The sequence below is a fragment of the Gymnogyps californianus genome, chromosome 10 (assembly GCF_018139145.2).
Source record: "Gymnogyps californianus isolate 813 chromosome 10, ASM1813914v2, whole genome shotgun sequence".
Lineage (NCBI taxonomy): Eukaryota > Metazoa > Chordata > Aves > Accipitriformes > Cathartidae > Gymnogyps > Gymnogyps californianus.
Window position 1 is genome coordinate 20,825,337 of NC_059480.1, and position 17,741 is coordinate 20,843,077.

The window sequence follows — 17,741 nt, forward strand, 5'->3', positions numbered from 1 at the left end:
CCCCCCAACAGCTATTACAGTACCCAGACACATGGAGTTTCCCCATCAGCCACTGCCCAGGTTGTGCACTGAGGCCTGGCCCAGCACAATTAAGTGCATACAAATTTTAGCAGGCAAAGCCTGATAAATTAGTCATCTATTCAGTACAGTCTGTTTGAATGTGGCTTCTGCATGCTGAAATTTAAAAAAACCAAACAAAACAAACTCCTCTCCCCCACATTAGGCTGAGTCAGGAGTTTACATCCTGCTCCTCCAGATTCATGACGTTCTTCATACGTATCCCATCGCAGCAGTGAGATGACTTAACTGGCCATTTGAAAAAGGAGGGAAGCCACTACTTTGGGAGATAATAAAATAATTCCTCAAACAGCTGAAGAACTTTTAACATATTTTCAAGTGCTAAATTTTAGAAGATCCAAAAGCCTTTCCCCTAAACTGCTCCCCGCACTTCTGACCCACTTGGAAGTTTAGGCAGGCAGTACATAAGAGTGATGAACTGAAAAGAATTTCAGAAGCCGAGCTGCTACAGTTCACCTGTCACAGCCAGCAAATGGCTCTCCCCTTTCATTTACGATTTCCAGTTTATCACCTGCCAGCTTTCTAAGTGTGCCTCCTATTAACTGAGATCAATCAGTCCCACAGCCATTCCAGTTTTAGGATGTACCAGACAAACGGTTTGCAAAAGGCCAAGCTCCATCCTTAATCCTACAAGACAAGCCATGTTTCCAGTTTAATAATGAACACAGGAACTACTCCGTTGGCCTTTATTTACCCAAGGTTTCTAAACAAAAAGGCAGTGGCCACCAGATCTTGTTAGTTTATAAATAGCCCTTTAAGTTGATGAGGCAAGAGGGAAGCTGTTGTGTTGAACTTCCTTGGAATATAACTGGGCATTCAAAAAAATTAAAAAATGCAAAGAAAAAAGGGAAAAAAGGGAAAAAAAAGAAAAAAAAAAAAAGAGAGGCGCCTTTTGTCCTTCTTCTACTGCCAGAATGAAAAAGCACATAGATATACAGAAGTTTTGTTCTTTCACTTTAAATAGAAGATGTATCACTGCATAATTTGCTGATCCCATTTTCAAATCTGGCATTTTCTGGTGAAATACACAAATACTCAAAACCTGGAAGAAGGAAAAAAATTACTGGCAGCTTTTATTTTGTCCAGAACTGGTGGCTCAGTAATTACAAGGCAGCTGAATCTCACAGGAGCCACTTACTAATGTGCTAGGATGCCGTTCTTCTGTGTCAATAAGAGCACTAAGTGCAGGAAGCTTCCCCAGCAATTAGGCACCATTTACACTCTACAGAATTATTGCACTAGAATTTCTCTCATAATCTTTTAAGATCAAAAACTGATTTTAAAAAAATCAACAGTGTTTTTTGGCTCTGCATGAGGCTATACGACCAGAGGGAGAACTATTTTTCCCCAAATGCTGGAAAAAATAAAATGCCCTACTCATAATGAGATTTTTAATTTGGGTTCTCTTCTATAGTTTGTAGCTGCCTGAATTTTGCTATTAAACTTGCAGGCACTGACTGCAGAGAAAATGTAATTACACCTCACTGCCTCTCTTGCACTCTGTAAGGAGGATTTTCTTTTTTTTTTTTTTTTTGGACTGTTCCAATTTATTTTGAGGGCTCCGTAAGATTATATGAGGCAAGTCCAGCAACAGTCTCTAAGCAGTGGCCAACACTGTGAACCTTTGGGGGTTTTTTGGAATCATGAAAGGTTTCACACTCATCATTGTATTTTTTCTAGAATTAGTGTTTTCAAATACAATTTAAAAACCCACATATATATTCTTGTCTGTGACACAAACTGAAGTAACACTCAAAAAAAAAAAAAAAGACAGGAAAGGCCAGCCCCTACCTACCCACCCCTTCCTCCCTGCCAGAGATACAAAATCCCTTTTAGAAGGTGTCTGTTGAAGAGATCAGATTATTGGCGTGTTTGCAAGTTTTAACAAAGCTGAAATATCATTTCAAGGTGGGGATTTTTTTTGTTGTTTGGTTTTTGTTGTTGTTGGGTTTTTTGTTTTTTAAAGGGAGGGAGGAGAGAGGGGCAAATCAATAAATCAGCAATTTTACTAAGCAATTTCCCCTGCTCATGGATGGAACTAAATATTGAAGCGATCTTTGGCAGAAAGCAGAATTGCACTGTGAGTACTTTGTCAGGGAGCTGATTTCAGCTGGAATGTGAGTGGTCCAGATGCAAGTTTCCCTGAAATAAATATAATAGGACATTAACCCCTTCTTTACTGCCTTCGTAAGAAAACAAAATTTAAATAAATAGCCTTGCCTTTCCTAAGGGTATGCGTTTAATTTTATAGTCAGAAAGTCTGCTTCTTTTAGCCATCTGTAATCCTGAATCTGTTGGAAGAACTTGCAAAACAAACATTCAAGAGAAGATGAAGAAACCTATGTCTGCAAAAATAAAATCTACTATTTCTCTTTGGCAGAAAATGTACAGGGCACTGACAGGAGATTGCTTCCATCTCCATTAGTGTCTTAGGTTTATGCATCAAAAAGGCAAATCAAAATACTATAAAACTGAATTCCAACAGATATAACTTTAGTTGACTTTTCTCACTGTACCGAAAATAATCTCTCAAATAAGACATTCTGCTTTGAAGAACACTCACATACCCACTCCCTCCAACTTTATATGTGATATGATTTCTCTAAGTGGTCTGGACTCTGGTTAAAACCACTGGCTCCCAGTTACCAAAGACGCAAATATTTCTTTGTGGTCTTCAATGGATGCATGGACAGAACAGGCAGGAGATGGGCTGAACTGGGCTATTTTTGTTCAACTCTGAAACTTCTGTTTTCTCCATATACTAGCTGCAAACTCCACCAGTAATCTGCATGGTCTTAAGGTATCCTTTAAGATGTATAAATTTAAAACAACGTACTATACATCACCTAATAGAAATTTTCCCTCTAACACTTAAGGCGGCATCAAATGACTGTTTTTAAATAAACTATAAATAACCCATGTTTTCCTTTGCTTTTTGGCAGTCCAAGGGTTAGGGGTCTTTTGTTGGTTTTAGATTTTCTTTTTTATTGTACGCTTTTTTGGGCAGGTTAAAAAGGCTTATGGCTTCTTAAGGCCAGGTAATAGGTTTGAGGCCTAACTTGGTATCCTGTGGTAAAAATAAATGTAGCCCAGGTCTTTGGGAGGTCGTTCTGAGGCACAGACTCTAAGGTCATTGTAGATCACCCATCTGAAATGAAAACAAGATTGATTACATTCCATGTGTATAAAAATCATCACAAGTTTATCAGGGACATCTCAGTCCCTAACTTCAAAGAGCTTAAAATCTAAAATTAGGTATTGCAACAAGAACAAAAGATCAGAGAAAGAGCTGAAGCAGGTTTACTGGCAGAGTCAGGAACTGAAAAGGAAAAGGGAAGTGCAGAGGAATGTGTAGTTACAATTCAAATGAAGGAAAAGCAGCGATTCCCAATGCCAAATAGGAGCATATCAAAATCACAGCCAAGATTAGCATCACAGTACTAGCAATACTAGTATCAGCCCATAGTTGGATGGGTTTCTATTGATGGGGAATGAAAGGAAGTTGGGGGAAGCTCAGATAAACAAAGCCAGATACAGAACTGATGCCCCAAAATGAGCTGAGATTTGGAACAGCAAGCCCAGGAGAGCTGATGGTACGTATCAGCATAGACCTCAGCAGAATCAGAACTGACTCATCACATCTACAATCTGTAATAATCTTCATTTCTTTGGTGGGAAATGTATACATGGTAACAACATGCATGTTTTGTCTGCCATGAATACACACCCTGCTCTGTACAGATGCACACTTCAAAGAAAACCTTTGCTCATCCTTGTGCGTGTCTCCCAATTCCACTCACCTTCCTTCTTTTTTGAGATGACAAACATAGTGGCCACTCATTGTGGATGTTCCCATGTGGCTGATGAACCCAAACAGCTCATATCCTGTTTAAGAAATACAAATGGGACCGTAAGTCTTTTATTGCTAACATTGCAATATGACTCCAGGGGAAACTTTCTTTCTAATACTGGAGAAGCAGCTAAGCACTCTAACTCGGACTCTGCATCCCTAAACACACTTTCTGTTAAGACTGCACCATATTCTTGCTTTAACTAGCAGTCAGATTCACTGTCAAACATCAAACCAATCCAAACCAAACTCACATAGATTTGTGCACATACAGCATGGCTGTGATCACAGCCCCTGCTAGGAAAGAGAAAACAGCAGATTCATTCCCCGTTCACAGAGAGCACCACAGTAAGTGCCAGATATGGAGTTCATTCTGCACACAAACTAGCTATGTCTAGAAGTGTGATCACAGATCCCCTATAAATCAAACAAAAACCAGAAGTTTATATTTCAGCAGCCCATAAAAGAAAGGAGAGGAAAGAAACTTCTTCCTTTAATACGAGGACAATTTTTTGTGCTTAACGTCTCTGGAGAACTTAGTTCTTGCTCCCCACCCGTTCATGCCATTCACCCAAATTACCACCAAAAGTAAAAGGGTACCTTCTTTCAGGATATTGCATAAGGACAGGGGCCTGGATTTTGGTGGAGAGGGCTTTCTGGAGCCATTTTACAGTATCATGTTGGTTATCAGGATTTCAGGCACTCAGTAAATGGTCTCAGTCTATAAAGGCTAAGTACCACAAAAAATAATTATTCCAAATCTTTTTTTTTTTTAACCTAATGATAATCAATGTTTCCCATGTCTTCAAGAGACTTAAGATTGGTCTTTATAATGTTAGAAACAAAGAAATGAATGTTCTTATATAACAACAGCAACCACAGAAACAAAAATCAAATTGGCTGTTAATTTTTTTTTTTTTTAAGACCACAGTCAAGATCAGAGGTACAAGTTTAGAACATACTACAGTTATTAGAATCGGTCACTAAAGACCCTTCAAAAAACATTATGTGATATCCTTATGTTAGAACCACCGCTGAGCTTTTGTACTCTAGTGCTTTTACACTTACAATAGGTTCTTTGCCTACTTCACAATTTTGACTGCTGTACATTAGCCCCATCTTGTGGCTTATTTAGCAGTACTATGACTGAGGATCTCAAAGAAAAAAACAAAAGAAAATAGCAAAGCAGCTGCAGGATACCAACTATACGTGCCATATTTAGAATAAGGAACTTGGCTGAAGGGATTATCAGATCTCCCATCAGACCACAGGAGGACAGAAACTCAGGTGGTCTGTAACAGCAGTGTTATCTTTAGGATGCTCAGCCTCTGAAGATTTAAACATTCTAGCTTTTCTTTGTCTTTTTATCTTACAAAAAGTAAACAAAAAGTAAAGCTAGGCCAGGAGAGACTTATATGCCGTGGCAACAAGAAACTTGGACTCAGGTTATTCAGTAAGTCCAGGGAAAGAGTTTTCTGAGCAAACACAGCCCACAGAACCTGGCAGTCCCACAGACCTGGACTCAGCCCCAGAAGCAAGACTGGAAGTAAATTGTCTGGATCACGTCCAAAAAACCACAGTAACTACTTTCAAAACAGAAAAGAGTTCTACGAATGGTGCAGGTGTGACGCAACAACATGATAGCCAGTTCTAAGCTGAAGGAGAACTTACTTCCAGACCCGTCTTTGATCCTGGGTCCCTCCGACCCTGTCTCTGCAAGGATATTGGCATTAGCGTTGTTCTCCACATCCATCATGTCCAAAGCAGGCTCACTTTCTTCCTCGAGTTCAGGGCGGCTGAAGATCCATTCCAGCGCACGCTCCAAATTATTGTTCTGCAAGTCAAACAAGCAAAAGGGCAGCCTTTAATACATTCTCTAGCATCATGCTACCACTCACCGGTCTTTGAACAGAGTAAGGATCATGTTCGACAGCACTTAAAACTTGTAAGATACATACTCTACCTCCATGGAAAATAGTATTCAACAAGCACTCTGCAGAAGCTCGACAGATGGAAAAGAAATCCTCCCACAACTAATCCCCATGGCCCCCGGGTTCTCATCTTGAAGATGCATCGTCTTTAGGCATCCAGGTTGTTTCTCGACAGATGGTAAAAGAAGCTAAGTTTTCCTCACTTTCCTCCACACTTTAACATTCATGTGAAACACACAAACTACCTTCCCCACTCTAACCCAGACAAGTCAGGCATCCCACACTTTGCCAGAATAGTTCTATGTGCATCATCCACTAACTGGATTTCTATACGCATGTTGCAAAGGCATCTGAGCATGCACATGTACAAAGCACATAATACGAAACGAAACCCAAGTGCTACCAATAACTCATGGAACTCACTGTTGCCTTCAGCGCTCGAATTGCTAGATTCCTTTGGAAGCCCATGGAAATGATAATTGCAACCATCTCTTCAGGAGGTTGGTTATCTAGCCCAACAGCTCCAAACGCAGCTGCTCCACTGGAAGCAACTTCTCCAAATGCAGGTATGACCAATGGCTCAGCGAAGTCTGGAACAAACAAACGTTCATCAGTTTGTTCTTTTGCCCCACTGAACTGGAAAGTCAACAACAAACACAAGCAAACAACAAACAGGACCTCAAAAGCAGTCCTAAAATCAATGTAGTCATTTCACTGGCCCAGTTGGGACTTAGATGCGTGGAAAGCCTTAAAAACAACAAAAATGAACATGCACGTTACGAAGTATCTAAGTGGACAAACTCATACTGAGCAGGCTGGAACAACCTGGCACATCACAGAAGTGAAACAACTGCAGGAAAGCAGCAAAGATTGGTATGGAAGCAATGATGACACCAGAATAGTAGACAACCTGGCTTAAACATGTATAGATGTAAAATGAACTGATTCCATAGCTGAAATATGTCAGTTAAGCTCAACTGAAACTCATTCCCCATTTACACAAGCAACACAAAAGCCCATGGTGAAGTGTGAACTCAACCAAATCTGGAGTTTCCTGGCAAGGGAGCGCTCAGATATACTGAGTGCTGAATTATGAGTCCAGACTTTGCATGGATGAAACACAGGAAGTGGAGAACGTCTAGTAGCCCTGTCCATCAGTAGATAGCCCAAGTTCTAAGTACGGCATGAATGCTCTAGCCTGAGCTAGAGAAGGCTGATATGGAAGAAAAGCATCCGGACCACAGGATTCTTTGTACTTACACTTGATCACAAGTCAGCTTCCCCCTTAGCAGCACGGACCTAGCCAAAGGGTGGAAAACAGAGAGCTGGCCCACACCATCAGTGAGGATAGGAGAGTACTTCTGGTGTAGCTTAGGTTTGTTGTCTTCTTCTAGGCAGAGGATGCCACATAATGGTCAAGATCTGCATATCCCAGGAGCGGCTTAGGAAAATTCACTCACACCTCTAGGTTTCCTGGGGTGGGGAAGGGGGCCGTTGTTTCTGTCACACATAAAATTTCTACGGACTGCCAAAATACACAACCAGGAGTTGAGTTTAACTTACACCTTCGAACCACTGACCTGGTTCTTCCATGTGTGCAATGATCCAGTTGAAAGCGACTTCAGCACCCAGGTTGCCTGTATAGTACACAGCTTTCCGACACGCTTCCAAAGGAAAACCCATCTCTGCCAGTTGCATAACTGAAGACTCATCAGTATCTAGAGCTACAAGAAAGGACCTTCTGAAATATAAAAGTCTAATTTCATCCATTGTATAGTATTTCTTACTGTTATTCATGGTGCCACGTATTACAATACATATTGCTTGGATTTGTTTTAGTACCGCAATAAACCCACACCCATTAGAAAACAGCCTTGTACAAAGCATTATAGTATTTGTTATGGACTTACTGGTAATCTTTTGTCTCAGTAATCTACGTAGATCCTTAAACCTTGATGAATTCCTACAGGACTTTATTTATTTAAAAAACTCACGACTGGATTTCAAGGGGTGAAGTCAGGTGCTGCGCATAGCTACAGATGGCAGCCAAAAGCAATCACCCCTCAAAGGCAGGATCTTGCAGGCGAGAAAAGCAACAGCTGCTGGATCTAGCAGTCTCCAGTTGAACTTCATCTCTGAATGACAGGGCTTGACAGCTTCAGCTGAGATCAGAGTCCAGAGGGAGTCAGGATCAAGCAGCTGTGACACCCAGAACTGCAAGATCCTGCTGATGAGCAGCAGACAGAGGAGCAGCTCCTATTCTGGCTATGCTGATGCTACTACAGACTCGTAAAGAGTCCTGCACACATGGAAGTAAACGCCGAACAAGTACAAAAATCAGCTGTTATTTAGAAGCATGCAGGGCAATACTTCATGCATCTATGAGGACAGAGAAGCCATTAGCTAAGCAAAAGCACAACAATTTTTTAAGCAGCTGAAATACCAGTCTCAGAAAAATGAGATACGTACACTCCACAAAATGGTTCGTCGTACGATCTGAAAATTAAGAAAGAAAAAAAAAAACATTGAAAAGGACTTATATGAAGGCTAAGTAGATTCATATGGGAAAAACATTTCCGTATTTTTAAAGTCATAGAAACATTTGACCTCATACAGGCAGGACATGTTCATCCTTACATCCCTGATGTTTTTGCCATGAATTAGACCAGGGATGTTTCTGCCCAGTAATTTCCCTAACTCAACTCAGAGCAAAGTGTCACTGGTACTATAAACCAGTAGGAAATATAGCTGACGGCTGACCTAAACCAACTTAAGCAAGAATCTGTTTTGTCATAAATACGGTACCATCACCCATGCATTTACACTAAAACTAGGTCAGTCCATTGAGCAAGAGAATAAAAAAAGAATAGGCCTTTGTAAGGAACCTACAAGATAAGGGACAAAATTAAAACCTTCAGAGAACTGCATTTTGCCATAGCTTTTGCTCTGACACACAATTTCAAGTACTAGCTTCTTTTCACATACAGCTTGACATTATACCACCACTATTATAAATATCCAAGCAAATGGAGCAATCATGTCATGAGAGTAGTTGCATTACTGGTTTCCTATTAAATACTGAGGCACCTAAACTTAAGTCACCTGGAAGAAATTGCAACAACCTGGGTCTAAGGTCACACTATAAAACCATGATTTTTACGTGCTATAAACATTTCATTCTCCAGAGAAACCCAGGGAATGAGGAAGGAGGATATTCTAATATTCTTGTTTCTGAACTTTAGCATAAAAGAAACAGTATTTAAGAAAAAAAGCAGCATAGCATGTTAATCACTCCTCTTTCTTTCTGCTCTACAAATATTTTAGTCAGCAGTTTGACATCAGCTCCTTGAGACAGAGCCTTTTTTAATGGCTGTACAGCCCATGTACATCCAGAGAAGTGGACTACACATGCATGCACAGCTGCTAGGGCCTACTGCAATCTAATAATTCTTGTAATTTAAAAATGAATAAGATTTTGAATCTTAACCTATGCATGGAAAGCTGTTTTCTTAAATTGTAGTCCTTTGTGTATTAAGTGTTGTTGTACTGTGAATGAATCAATTCTGCAGACATGGTGTGTTTGTTGTTCCACCTTGAACCAAAGTGTTTCAAGTTATCCAAGTAAACTCTGCGACTGAACAGAAGACCATCTGCTCAGAACTGTAACACTAAAATCTTACAGCAAATAATCATAGTAACTGACAGACTTTAAAATTCCTTCTGACCAGGATGGACCATATACTGTACACAAGGGAATACACAAGAACTGAGAGACTGGATTTAGCTACAGTATCACCCAGACTTTATCACCAGGTTTTAGACAAAATTTAGTACAAAAGTGCTCAAAAGATAACAGCGGTTTAGTAACACCTCTTAAGGCAAATGTGAGAAATGAGTGGATTAATGCTCCACCCCACTTCTGACACCTGTCACGAGACTCAGTGTAGGGGTCTGAGACCAAGTCCTTTGCACCAGGCCCTGGGAAGTGCACAGTGACTTTGCTGAAAGGGAGTCATGAGCATGCACTGAAGGTCAATGAATGGACAGAAGATGCTCTCTGCATGTAGCTGATTTTCATAAATGTAGAGATCTTCACACACTTCCCCATCCACTTAAGTCCTAGATACCAATCAACGTTCAATAAGGATGAGTACAAGGACTTCATTCTTAAGTAAGGATAATCATCCATGCACATGGAAGACATGGAACAATTCTGCTGGTAAAGATTAAGAGATCATAATGCAGCACGAGCTGCTCCACTGAGCAGCACTATACTATTGCAACAGAGGAAACCACCACACAGCAGAGTAAGTACGAGACTATAGCCAGTAAAGCAAGTAAAACAATATTTCACAAAATATGATGTCTATCTTTGGGCGCAGCAATTTCATAAAAATATGAATTATTTGAAAGAGTCCAGAGCAACAGCATCAATCATAAATCCTGAAAACATCAAAGCAGAAAAGCTGGAAGAACTAGGGTTGTCTAGTAGGGAGGAAAAAACGGCTGTGGGGTGTTGTAAAAGTCTTCAATTACAGAAGCACAAAGCTGCTTTTTTGTTCATAGCTCCAAAAGGTAAAGGTTAAAGAGAATCAGTACGTGCTAAAGGGAAAGTGGAATACAGGACAGAATCAGGAGAGAAGTCAGTAAATACCTTTTGGGTCATCTGGAATGATAATGGGAGGAGCAATGTCTGGAAGTTCTTCTTCTCCTGGCTGGAGACCCCTGGCCCGAAGGTGGCTGATATCCAGGAAATCTGGCATGTCTATAGAAACATCTACAAAAGTAGAGAAACAGGCTAAGCTTATGAATCCAGCAAAATGACCTCATGGTGCAGCCTACCCCTTCAGAGAGGGGACTCTGGTACCCAAGGTACAAACACAGCCAGGATTCTCCTCCCGAAAACAGTTTTTTTTTCTCCTCCGAGAAACTCGGAACACTAAAGCACAATTTAACTAGGAGGTCAGACTACATTAAACTGTATTTTAACTTCACAGACCTGACAGATTGGTTTAATTTGTCATAAAAGGAAAGAAGATTCAATTAGGATCTTCACAGTATAAACCTGAGACTCCAAGCCAGGTCCTCATTATAGACCAAAGCATGTACACCTTATAGATTATCTTGGATAGAACGAGAAAAAGGTAAATACAGAAGGCACATACCAAGCTTTTTGGGTATCCAGTCAAGGCCAAAGGTGAATTTCTTTATCTGCACCACTAAGTACTCAGGAAACGAAGCAAAACGAGAAGTCCTGGGAAGCACACGAAATACAATTCATTGAAACAAGGCAACAAAATCACAAGCAGCACAGATTTCAGTACCTCATACACACTGAGATGAGTAACTTTAGCACTGAGTGAGATCAATAGTGATGGATTTTATAAACATAAATTTCACAAAAAAGTTTTCAAGTACAGCGGAGAAGTATGGTAGTAGCTGCCTATACATTCATATCCTGAATGTCAGCCCAAACCCTTGCAGACAATTCAGCTTGTAGGAAGATTATAGAAAACAACTACAAGTAATATGAAACTTGCTTACTCAAGTTGTTCTGAAGTGGAATGTCGGGAAATAAATTTTGAATGACATATTGGCTAGAACTTCAGGGCATGGCCTTAAAACACCTCTTGGACAGAATGGAGTAACAATTAAATCTGCATTTTATTCACTCCCTTTCTAGTAACAGTAGCATTTTCCATGAGGTATCAGTCCACCTATAAAGCATTTCATTAAGAAAGGATAAAAAACAGCTGTCATATGTAGTTTTTCACATGAAAGTGCTATATAAAAAAACCTACTTGATATTCTTATTGAGCTACTATAATATTTATCGAAATAGAGGATGACTCTTGAGTTTAAGAGGATCCCTGATATTTGCCCACTTAGTGAAAAGAAAAAGTTTAATCTTGAACACAATATAACATTATATGTACCACCATTCTCCTCCTCTGTGCTCCATTTTCCCACATTTATTCTCCTCCATCCTTCCCTTTATGTTCCATTCACACATACCATCCTTTCTTCTAATTCACCTAACTCTGGGTAAAATACAGTAAGTGCATCATAAATATAAGGCCTTCCTACCATACTATAAATAACTACTTTCTAAATTCTTGTTAGCACCACCTTGCAATTTTACTAACTTTATCATCTACGGCATGAAACTTTTGAATTTTAAATAGCAAATTATTCTTCATCTTTCAATACTTTTAAAGACCTAGGGGATGAAGAACAGCTAAATTACAAATTAACCCTGGATCTATTTAAAGACTAGAATGTTCTTCCAACTTATTCACAGTTAATACAAAAAAACCTTTAGATTTCTGCTGCATTTTTCTCCACCATGTGCACTTGTCTCCCAATTTTCAATACAATGTAAGCAAAACTGTATGCTAAGACAGCAATGAGTCATTGGTATGTTAAGCGATCTAAAAATAGAAGGTACCCAGCCACAGCAAACCAGTTGCAGAGCCCAATTTTCAACCACTCCTTGCTGCTGACATAAAAATGGAACCAGATAAGAGACTAACTCCTGTTCTCAGCAAGAAACACTGCCCCTGAAAATTGTACTGATCTCTACCTGCTGTCCTATTTCTTCTTAATGCTTTTTTAAGCCCAAGATGTTCTTGGTTCTTTTATCTACCTGATTATAAACACACAAGACGGGTTCCTTTTTTATGTCCATCTTGTACCATGGCCCCATGTAAGTGACAGCAAACAACAGATGCAACCAAAAACTGTAGCATACAAAGGTGATAAGTTGAAATCCAAACACAAACAATAAATAACATAAAACATAACATAATAAAAACAAAGTTTTCAGCATAGCACTTCACAAATGCAAAATTTCCATCCATCTAAAGAACCTTCTCACAAGAAACACAACCTTCGTTTGCTTCACCCTGTGTTGTTGCCACACAATGCCCTTCAGCATTTTTAGTCAAATGAAGACATCAAGAGACTAAGCACAGAGATCCAGACTGTATCTCCTACCACACAATACAGAGCTCTATCACTAGTTGATACAAAGGATCCAATTTTAAAATGTGGGCAGACAATTAAGCTACAAGCATTTAAAGTTCAAGCTCTTAACAACCAGACTGCATCACCTGTTGGAGTTTGACAGTTGAGAACAATCTATTTCCTGCTCAACTGGTCATTACAACTTTCATCAGGCTTGATCTGCACATTACATTTATGAGCCCCAAAACTAATACAACGCCAGAGGCCACTATGCCTTTGTCTATTGCTCTCTGCATCATGTCCAGGTAGCAAGATATGCACAGAGCACTACCACAGAGGTTTTTAATAGGCAGCCAGGCACACACTTACTTAACTCCTGCAGATTTTGCTTGAAGGGCACTGCTCCAGAAATCTTCTACATTGTTTGGTTCAGAAAAGGCCTGCAGACACGCACTGAATGGGATCTTGGCACGGACAAGCTCTGGTGGAGGTCTCCTTGCAGCTTCTGCTTCTCGCCTCTTCAATTCATAGGCAATTAATTCATCTGAGAAATATACATGACACCAAAAGCTAAATGAACATTGGTGTGGTTATGATGTCCCTCACCAGTCTTATTTTTGCAAGTTTTAGAAATGCAAAAACCTACTTATCGATAAAACTTTTACATGGCTTTAACCAGACATCAAATCTTTTTGTCTGCATTGGGGTCAGGAGCTACATTCTTTTTTGAAGGTTTCTGCTCATGGTGAAAACACAGAGCTGGAAATACTGGGCAACAGGCAACTAAAGCCTTGCCATGACAGCCAGAATCCTGTGTTATGGTAACACCAACTACCCGCTCTATCAGCTCAATCTGACTTGGAAAATTATTGCTGTCTGTCTGTGTCATCTGACTTTCTAGACAGGACAGGATTATGTATGATCTAGAAAGAGTCCTGACGCTGGCAAGTTGAGCAGTGCCATATGGTAAATTCATAAACTAATATACCTCCTGCGCCATGACCTGGAAATAACATGCTCTTTTATAAGCAATAGAATCATCACAAACTGATGAACAAAGAATGCAAAGTTCTCCAAAACTTAAATTTTCAACTCAAAATGGTCTTTTTAAAATATATTGTCCTGTTCAAGATGTTGTGGGCTAGGTGAAAAGCAGTAGGTGGAATTCTCTGTCTTGTGCTATTTCAAACGATCTGATCAAATAATCAGAATAGCTCCTTCTGGCTTTAAAATATTTTAAATTTTGAGATTATGTAGGAAACCAGAGGCACATCCCCCTTCTAATGTTCCTGTGACGTCCCTTTCACTTCCACCTCAAGCATACATTTATTATATTAGCTTGCAAGCCTCTTCACCACTAATTGCAGGGGCAACCAAGATTGGTCAGTACCTCCCTCCTGCTTCCAAGTCTTCTAGCCTTCTCAGCCATTTACTCCTTTAAAAACAAGTATGCTTTCTCAGGCAGCTCACTGGCATGAAAAAACCACTCCTGTATTATTAAATCAATGTCCACCACTTCATCCTCCTTCCCTCTTCTCCTAAAGCCCAGGATATCCAAACTGTGTATTTTGGCTTTATAGATGACAAACTATCTTATACCCCTATTCTCTATTATCATGTTAGATCTTATAATCTGCTGCTAATGAACACAAAGCTGATTTGGTTTTTTGGTTGGGGTTTTTTATTATTTATTTTTTGTGAGTGTGTGTTTGTTTTTACAAGATATTCATTAGCTAGTATGTTCAGTTCCTTTTTGAGAATTCAGAAGTTTTTATATACTGGTTCACTGTCCAGGACAAAGGAAATCCAATCCTAATGGGGATCTTTGGGCACACACATACACACAAAACCCAAAAGGTAAATAAATTGTACTACAAGTGGTGTGGCACATCCCTCGGTCAAATCCAGGTTAAGGTTTTAAATCACAAATCTCTGACATCTTTATCATACAAACTGCTACCATTCTTAGTGATATATTGCTGAGTGGTGACACCTAATGTTGGTCGCACAGTCTGAGAAGAAACCTGTCTGAAAACTTGTCAAGAGTATCCAGAAGTATCCTTCTTCCCTAAAAATATGAGCAGGGACGGTAAAGCCACAAACTGACATGTGTTTAAAATCTCCTTTAAAGAAAACCAAATCAAGTAACTTTCCCCTGATCAGTTCACTGGTTTGATTTGCCACATGGCCTTGAACCATTCTATCCACATAAAGAGACCACATGGGGGTAAGAACTTCATTCCCTCATGATTGAGAGAGTCACTAGAAGGTCAGTCAATAGACCAGTTTCTTTCTTTACCTTTGTTTGTTGCTGCCTCCATGGCAACAGGTAACTGCATGATATAGTCCACCCTCTCTGTGTAGCGGACCTTTCTGGACTGGCAGCATTGTGTGCGTTCTTCCACCAGGAACCGGAAAACATCACTAGGGTTTTCTGAACCGACAGGGTTCCTCTGAAAGGAATATTAGATCCAATCATTTAAGTGACAATCATTAAAACGACCAGAGAACCCAAAGGCTGCAGGTTGTTTTATGGCAAGCACAAAGACACCAATCTTGCACCCAGATCTGGCAGCTCAGCTTGCATTTTATTGCATGCAGAACTCTTGCACCCACAGAGAATCCCACTGAAGTTCACAATGTCTGCATACACAGCAGTATCCTTCTACACATAGTAACTTGCAGAGTATGTACCTAATGAATCTGACTGAGTCAAGGTGAACAGAAGAAGGTAGGAAGGTGGCAGGTTACAATAAAGATAGAAAGCTCAGGCAAATAACATGGAGCATCCTTTCAGCAAATAGAATTGCTCCTACCACTCCGAATCTGCACTGAAACAGAACAAGCAACGTGTAGTTCATTATCCAGATGGGAAATGTCACACAAATAATATACCTCCTCTTTATTGTTCATGTTAATGTCTGTTATCAGGCAAAAAACAGAAAAATGTCTTCTAACTACCCTATAATCAGTCCATGCGTTTTGGGATGTGGAACATTATGCATGCAAATGTGAATAACTTCATCTAGACTGTAACACATGAATAAACACCCTCGATTCTTGGGGAAAATGGGAAAAAGAGGGAGGAAGGATAGACAAGAAATGCTTTAAATCAAAAATGCATGTATTTGTAAATTTCTTTTTCAGAAAGACAGCATTAAAATTCACAGTACTGATTTTTTTTTTTTTTTTTTTTTTTACACACAACACTGAGCTGGAGCTCAGTGGAACTAACATTTTATACAGAAATATTCAACTGACAAATAGTCACTGCTTTCAGCAGGGGAGTCCTTCCTCCCATAACGATTCAATGACGTACAGCTGGGATTTGTAAAAGAACTGGACATGGTAATTAGTTTGCTCCCAATGATGATATAAATTTGGAATAATAATAATAATAATAATAATACCCAATTCATTAGTATTCCAAGACAGACTTCAATATGGTAAACAAATGGATAGCATGTAATCATAAAACAAACAGCAATTTAAAAGGACAGTCACATATGTTTATAAATCTTAAGCCTGTACAGTGATGCTTGACCTCTCTCTATCTCTTGCAGTTGTTATCAGCAGCATGGGCCCTGTGTGTGGTCATGCAAGAGTCTGAAGTAAAGAGAAGGAAGAATTAAAGAAACAAGTGTTTCTAAATCAAAATACATTTTAATTAGTGCCATTTGCTACATATCCAAGGCTAAAAAGAGTATAATAAAAAAAAAATGAGCCACTCGTATAACAGCTCTGCCCTCATTGTCTAACATAACCAGGGAAAAGAAGCAGTAATTTAGATTTTCTCACCTCTACTAGATTTATAAGATGTAGGAAAAATTCCTGTGCGTCTTGTTGTCTATTAGAGGAAAATTCTGGGTGGCCTTTACTGATAAAAGCCTTAAACATTCGGGGAGATATTCCATTGTGTTGAAGCTAAATAAAAGAAAGAGAAAACTTTTAAAGAAGGATTTTTATTCATTCCTGGACCAAATATCCCAAAGTCACTCCACTAGATCTATCTATGGCCCATTTCTGCCACTGGAGAAATGATAGTTTCAGTTTCATCTGGTTTTCCATTTTAATAAAAGTGGAAAGGGTCCTGAAACATGATTTGGGGGTTTTAGAATGTTTTATGACATAGTTCCTACAGCATTCACTCTATCTGATTTTTCTATGGTATTTGCAAGTTAAAAGAGATTACGGAAGGTTTGCTAAAGGTTAGTAGTTTTCAGAAAGGCTAAAAGCCTACTCTGTTTTCTAACATTTGACATTCCTTTCAGAACCCTGTTCCACCTAAAAGTATGTGGGCATTGAAGCACTCTGGTATATCAGCTAGCAGCTTTACTCAGGACAAAACCTTTCCAGAGATCTCTACAGAATCAAGCAGAGAACAACTAATGTGCGCAGCGTGCATTCCCAGATGGGTTGTTAAGAACAGACGTGAATTTGCAATTTGCAGGTGTTGGTCATGCTGAAGAACCATAGCATACTGCCTTTAGCCATTCAGTTACTTCAGTAGGAAACTACCTTAAATTAGAAAACCTCTAGCTTCCAAGAGAGTCCTAGTTTTGACTTTCTCACCCTCTATACCACTTTAAGAAGCCTCCCCAACCACCTCAAATTGCATCCTCAAGACAACACTAGCTATTATGCCTTTTAAATAACACTTTTGAAAGGGTCAGAATCTTTTACTCAGATTTGCCCTCGTCCTCCATGAGACCAAATAATTTTCAAGACAATCCAAGTAAAAGTGTGGAGTTGAGGATATGTCAGAGGCTGTTAAAAACTCAGCCAATCTCATTCTTTACTACAGTTGCACTATCATACCAACATAAAAATAGAAAAAGCAGCATGAAATGGAAGGCACATAAAACACACACTAAAAGAGCAAAATCTTATTCTTGGTTTCACCAGGGTAAGGTATT

At 39.5% G+C, this 17,741-nt stretch overlaps 1 protein-coding gene across 1 annotated transcript in view; it reads right to left on the reverse strand.

The window, feature by feature from the left end:
* Window positions 1-1,893: 1,893 nt before the first annotated feature.
* The window catches only part of USP13 (ubiquitin specific peptidase 13), a 53,693-nt gene continuing 37,845 nt past the window's right edge, over window positions 1,894-17,741 (reverse strand). Inside the window, exons 11-21 of the mRNA XM_050902278.1 lie at window positions 16,624-16,749; window positions 15,125-15,278; window positions 13,195-13,369; window positions 11,025-11,113; window positions 10,514-10,636; window positions 8,329-8,355; window positions 7,440-7,583; window positions 6,283-6,449; window positions 5,600-5,762; window positions 3,879-3,963; window positions 1,894-3,226 (exon numbers count right to left, since the gene is read on the reverse strand). Of these exons, the coding sequence (XP_050758235.1) occupies window positions 3,133-3,226; window positions 3,879-3,963; window positions 5,600-5,762; window positions 6,283-6,449; window positions 7,440-7,583; window positions 8,329-8,355; window positions 10,514-10,636; window positions 11,025-11,113; window positions 13,195-13,369; window positions 15,125-15,278; window positions 16,624-16,749 (1,347 nt within the window). The 3' untranslated portion in view covers window positions 1,894-3,132. The remainder of the gene's footprint in view (window positions 3,227-3,878; window positions 3,964-5,599; window positions 5,763-6,282; window positions 6,450-7,439; window positions 7,584-8,328; window positions 8,356-10,513; window positions 10,637-11,024; window positions 11,114-13,194; window positions 13,370-15,124; window positions 15,279-16,623; window positions 16,750-17,741) is intronic.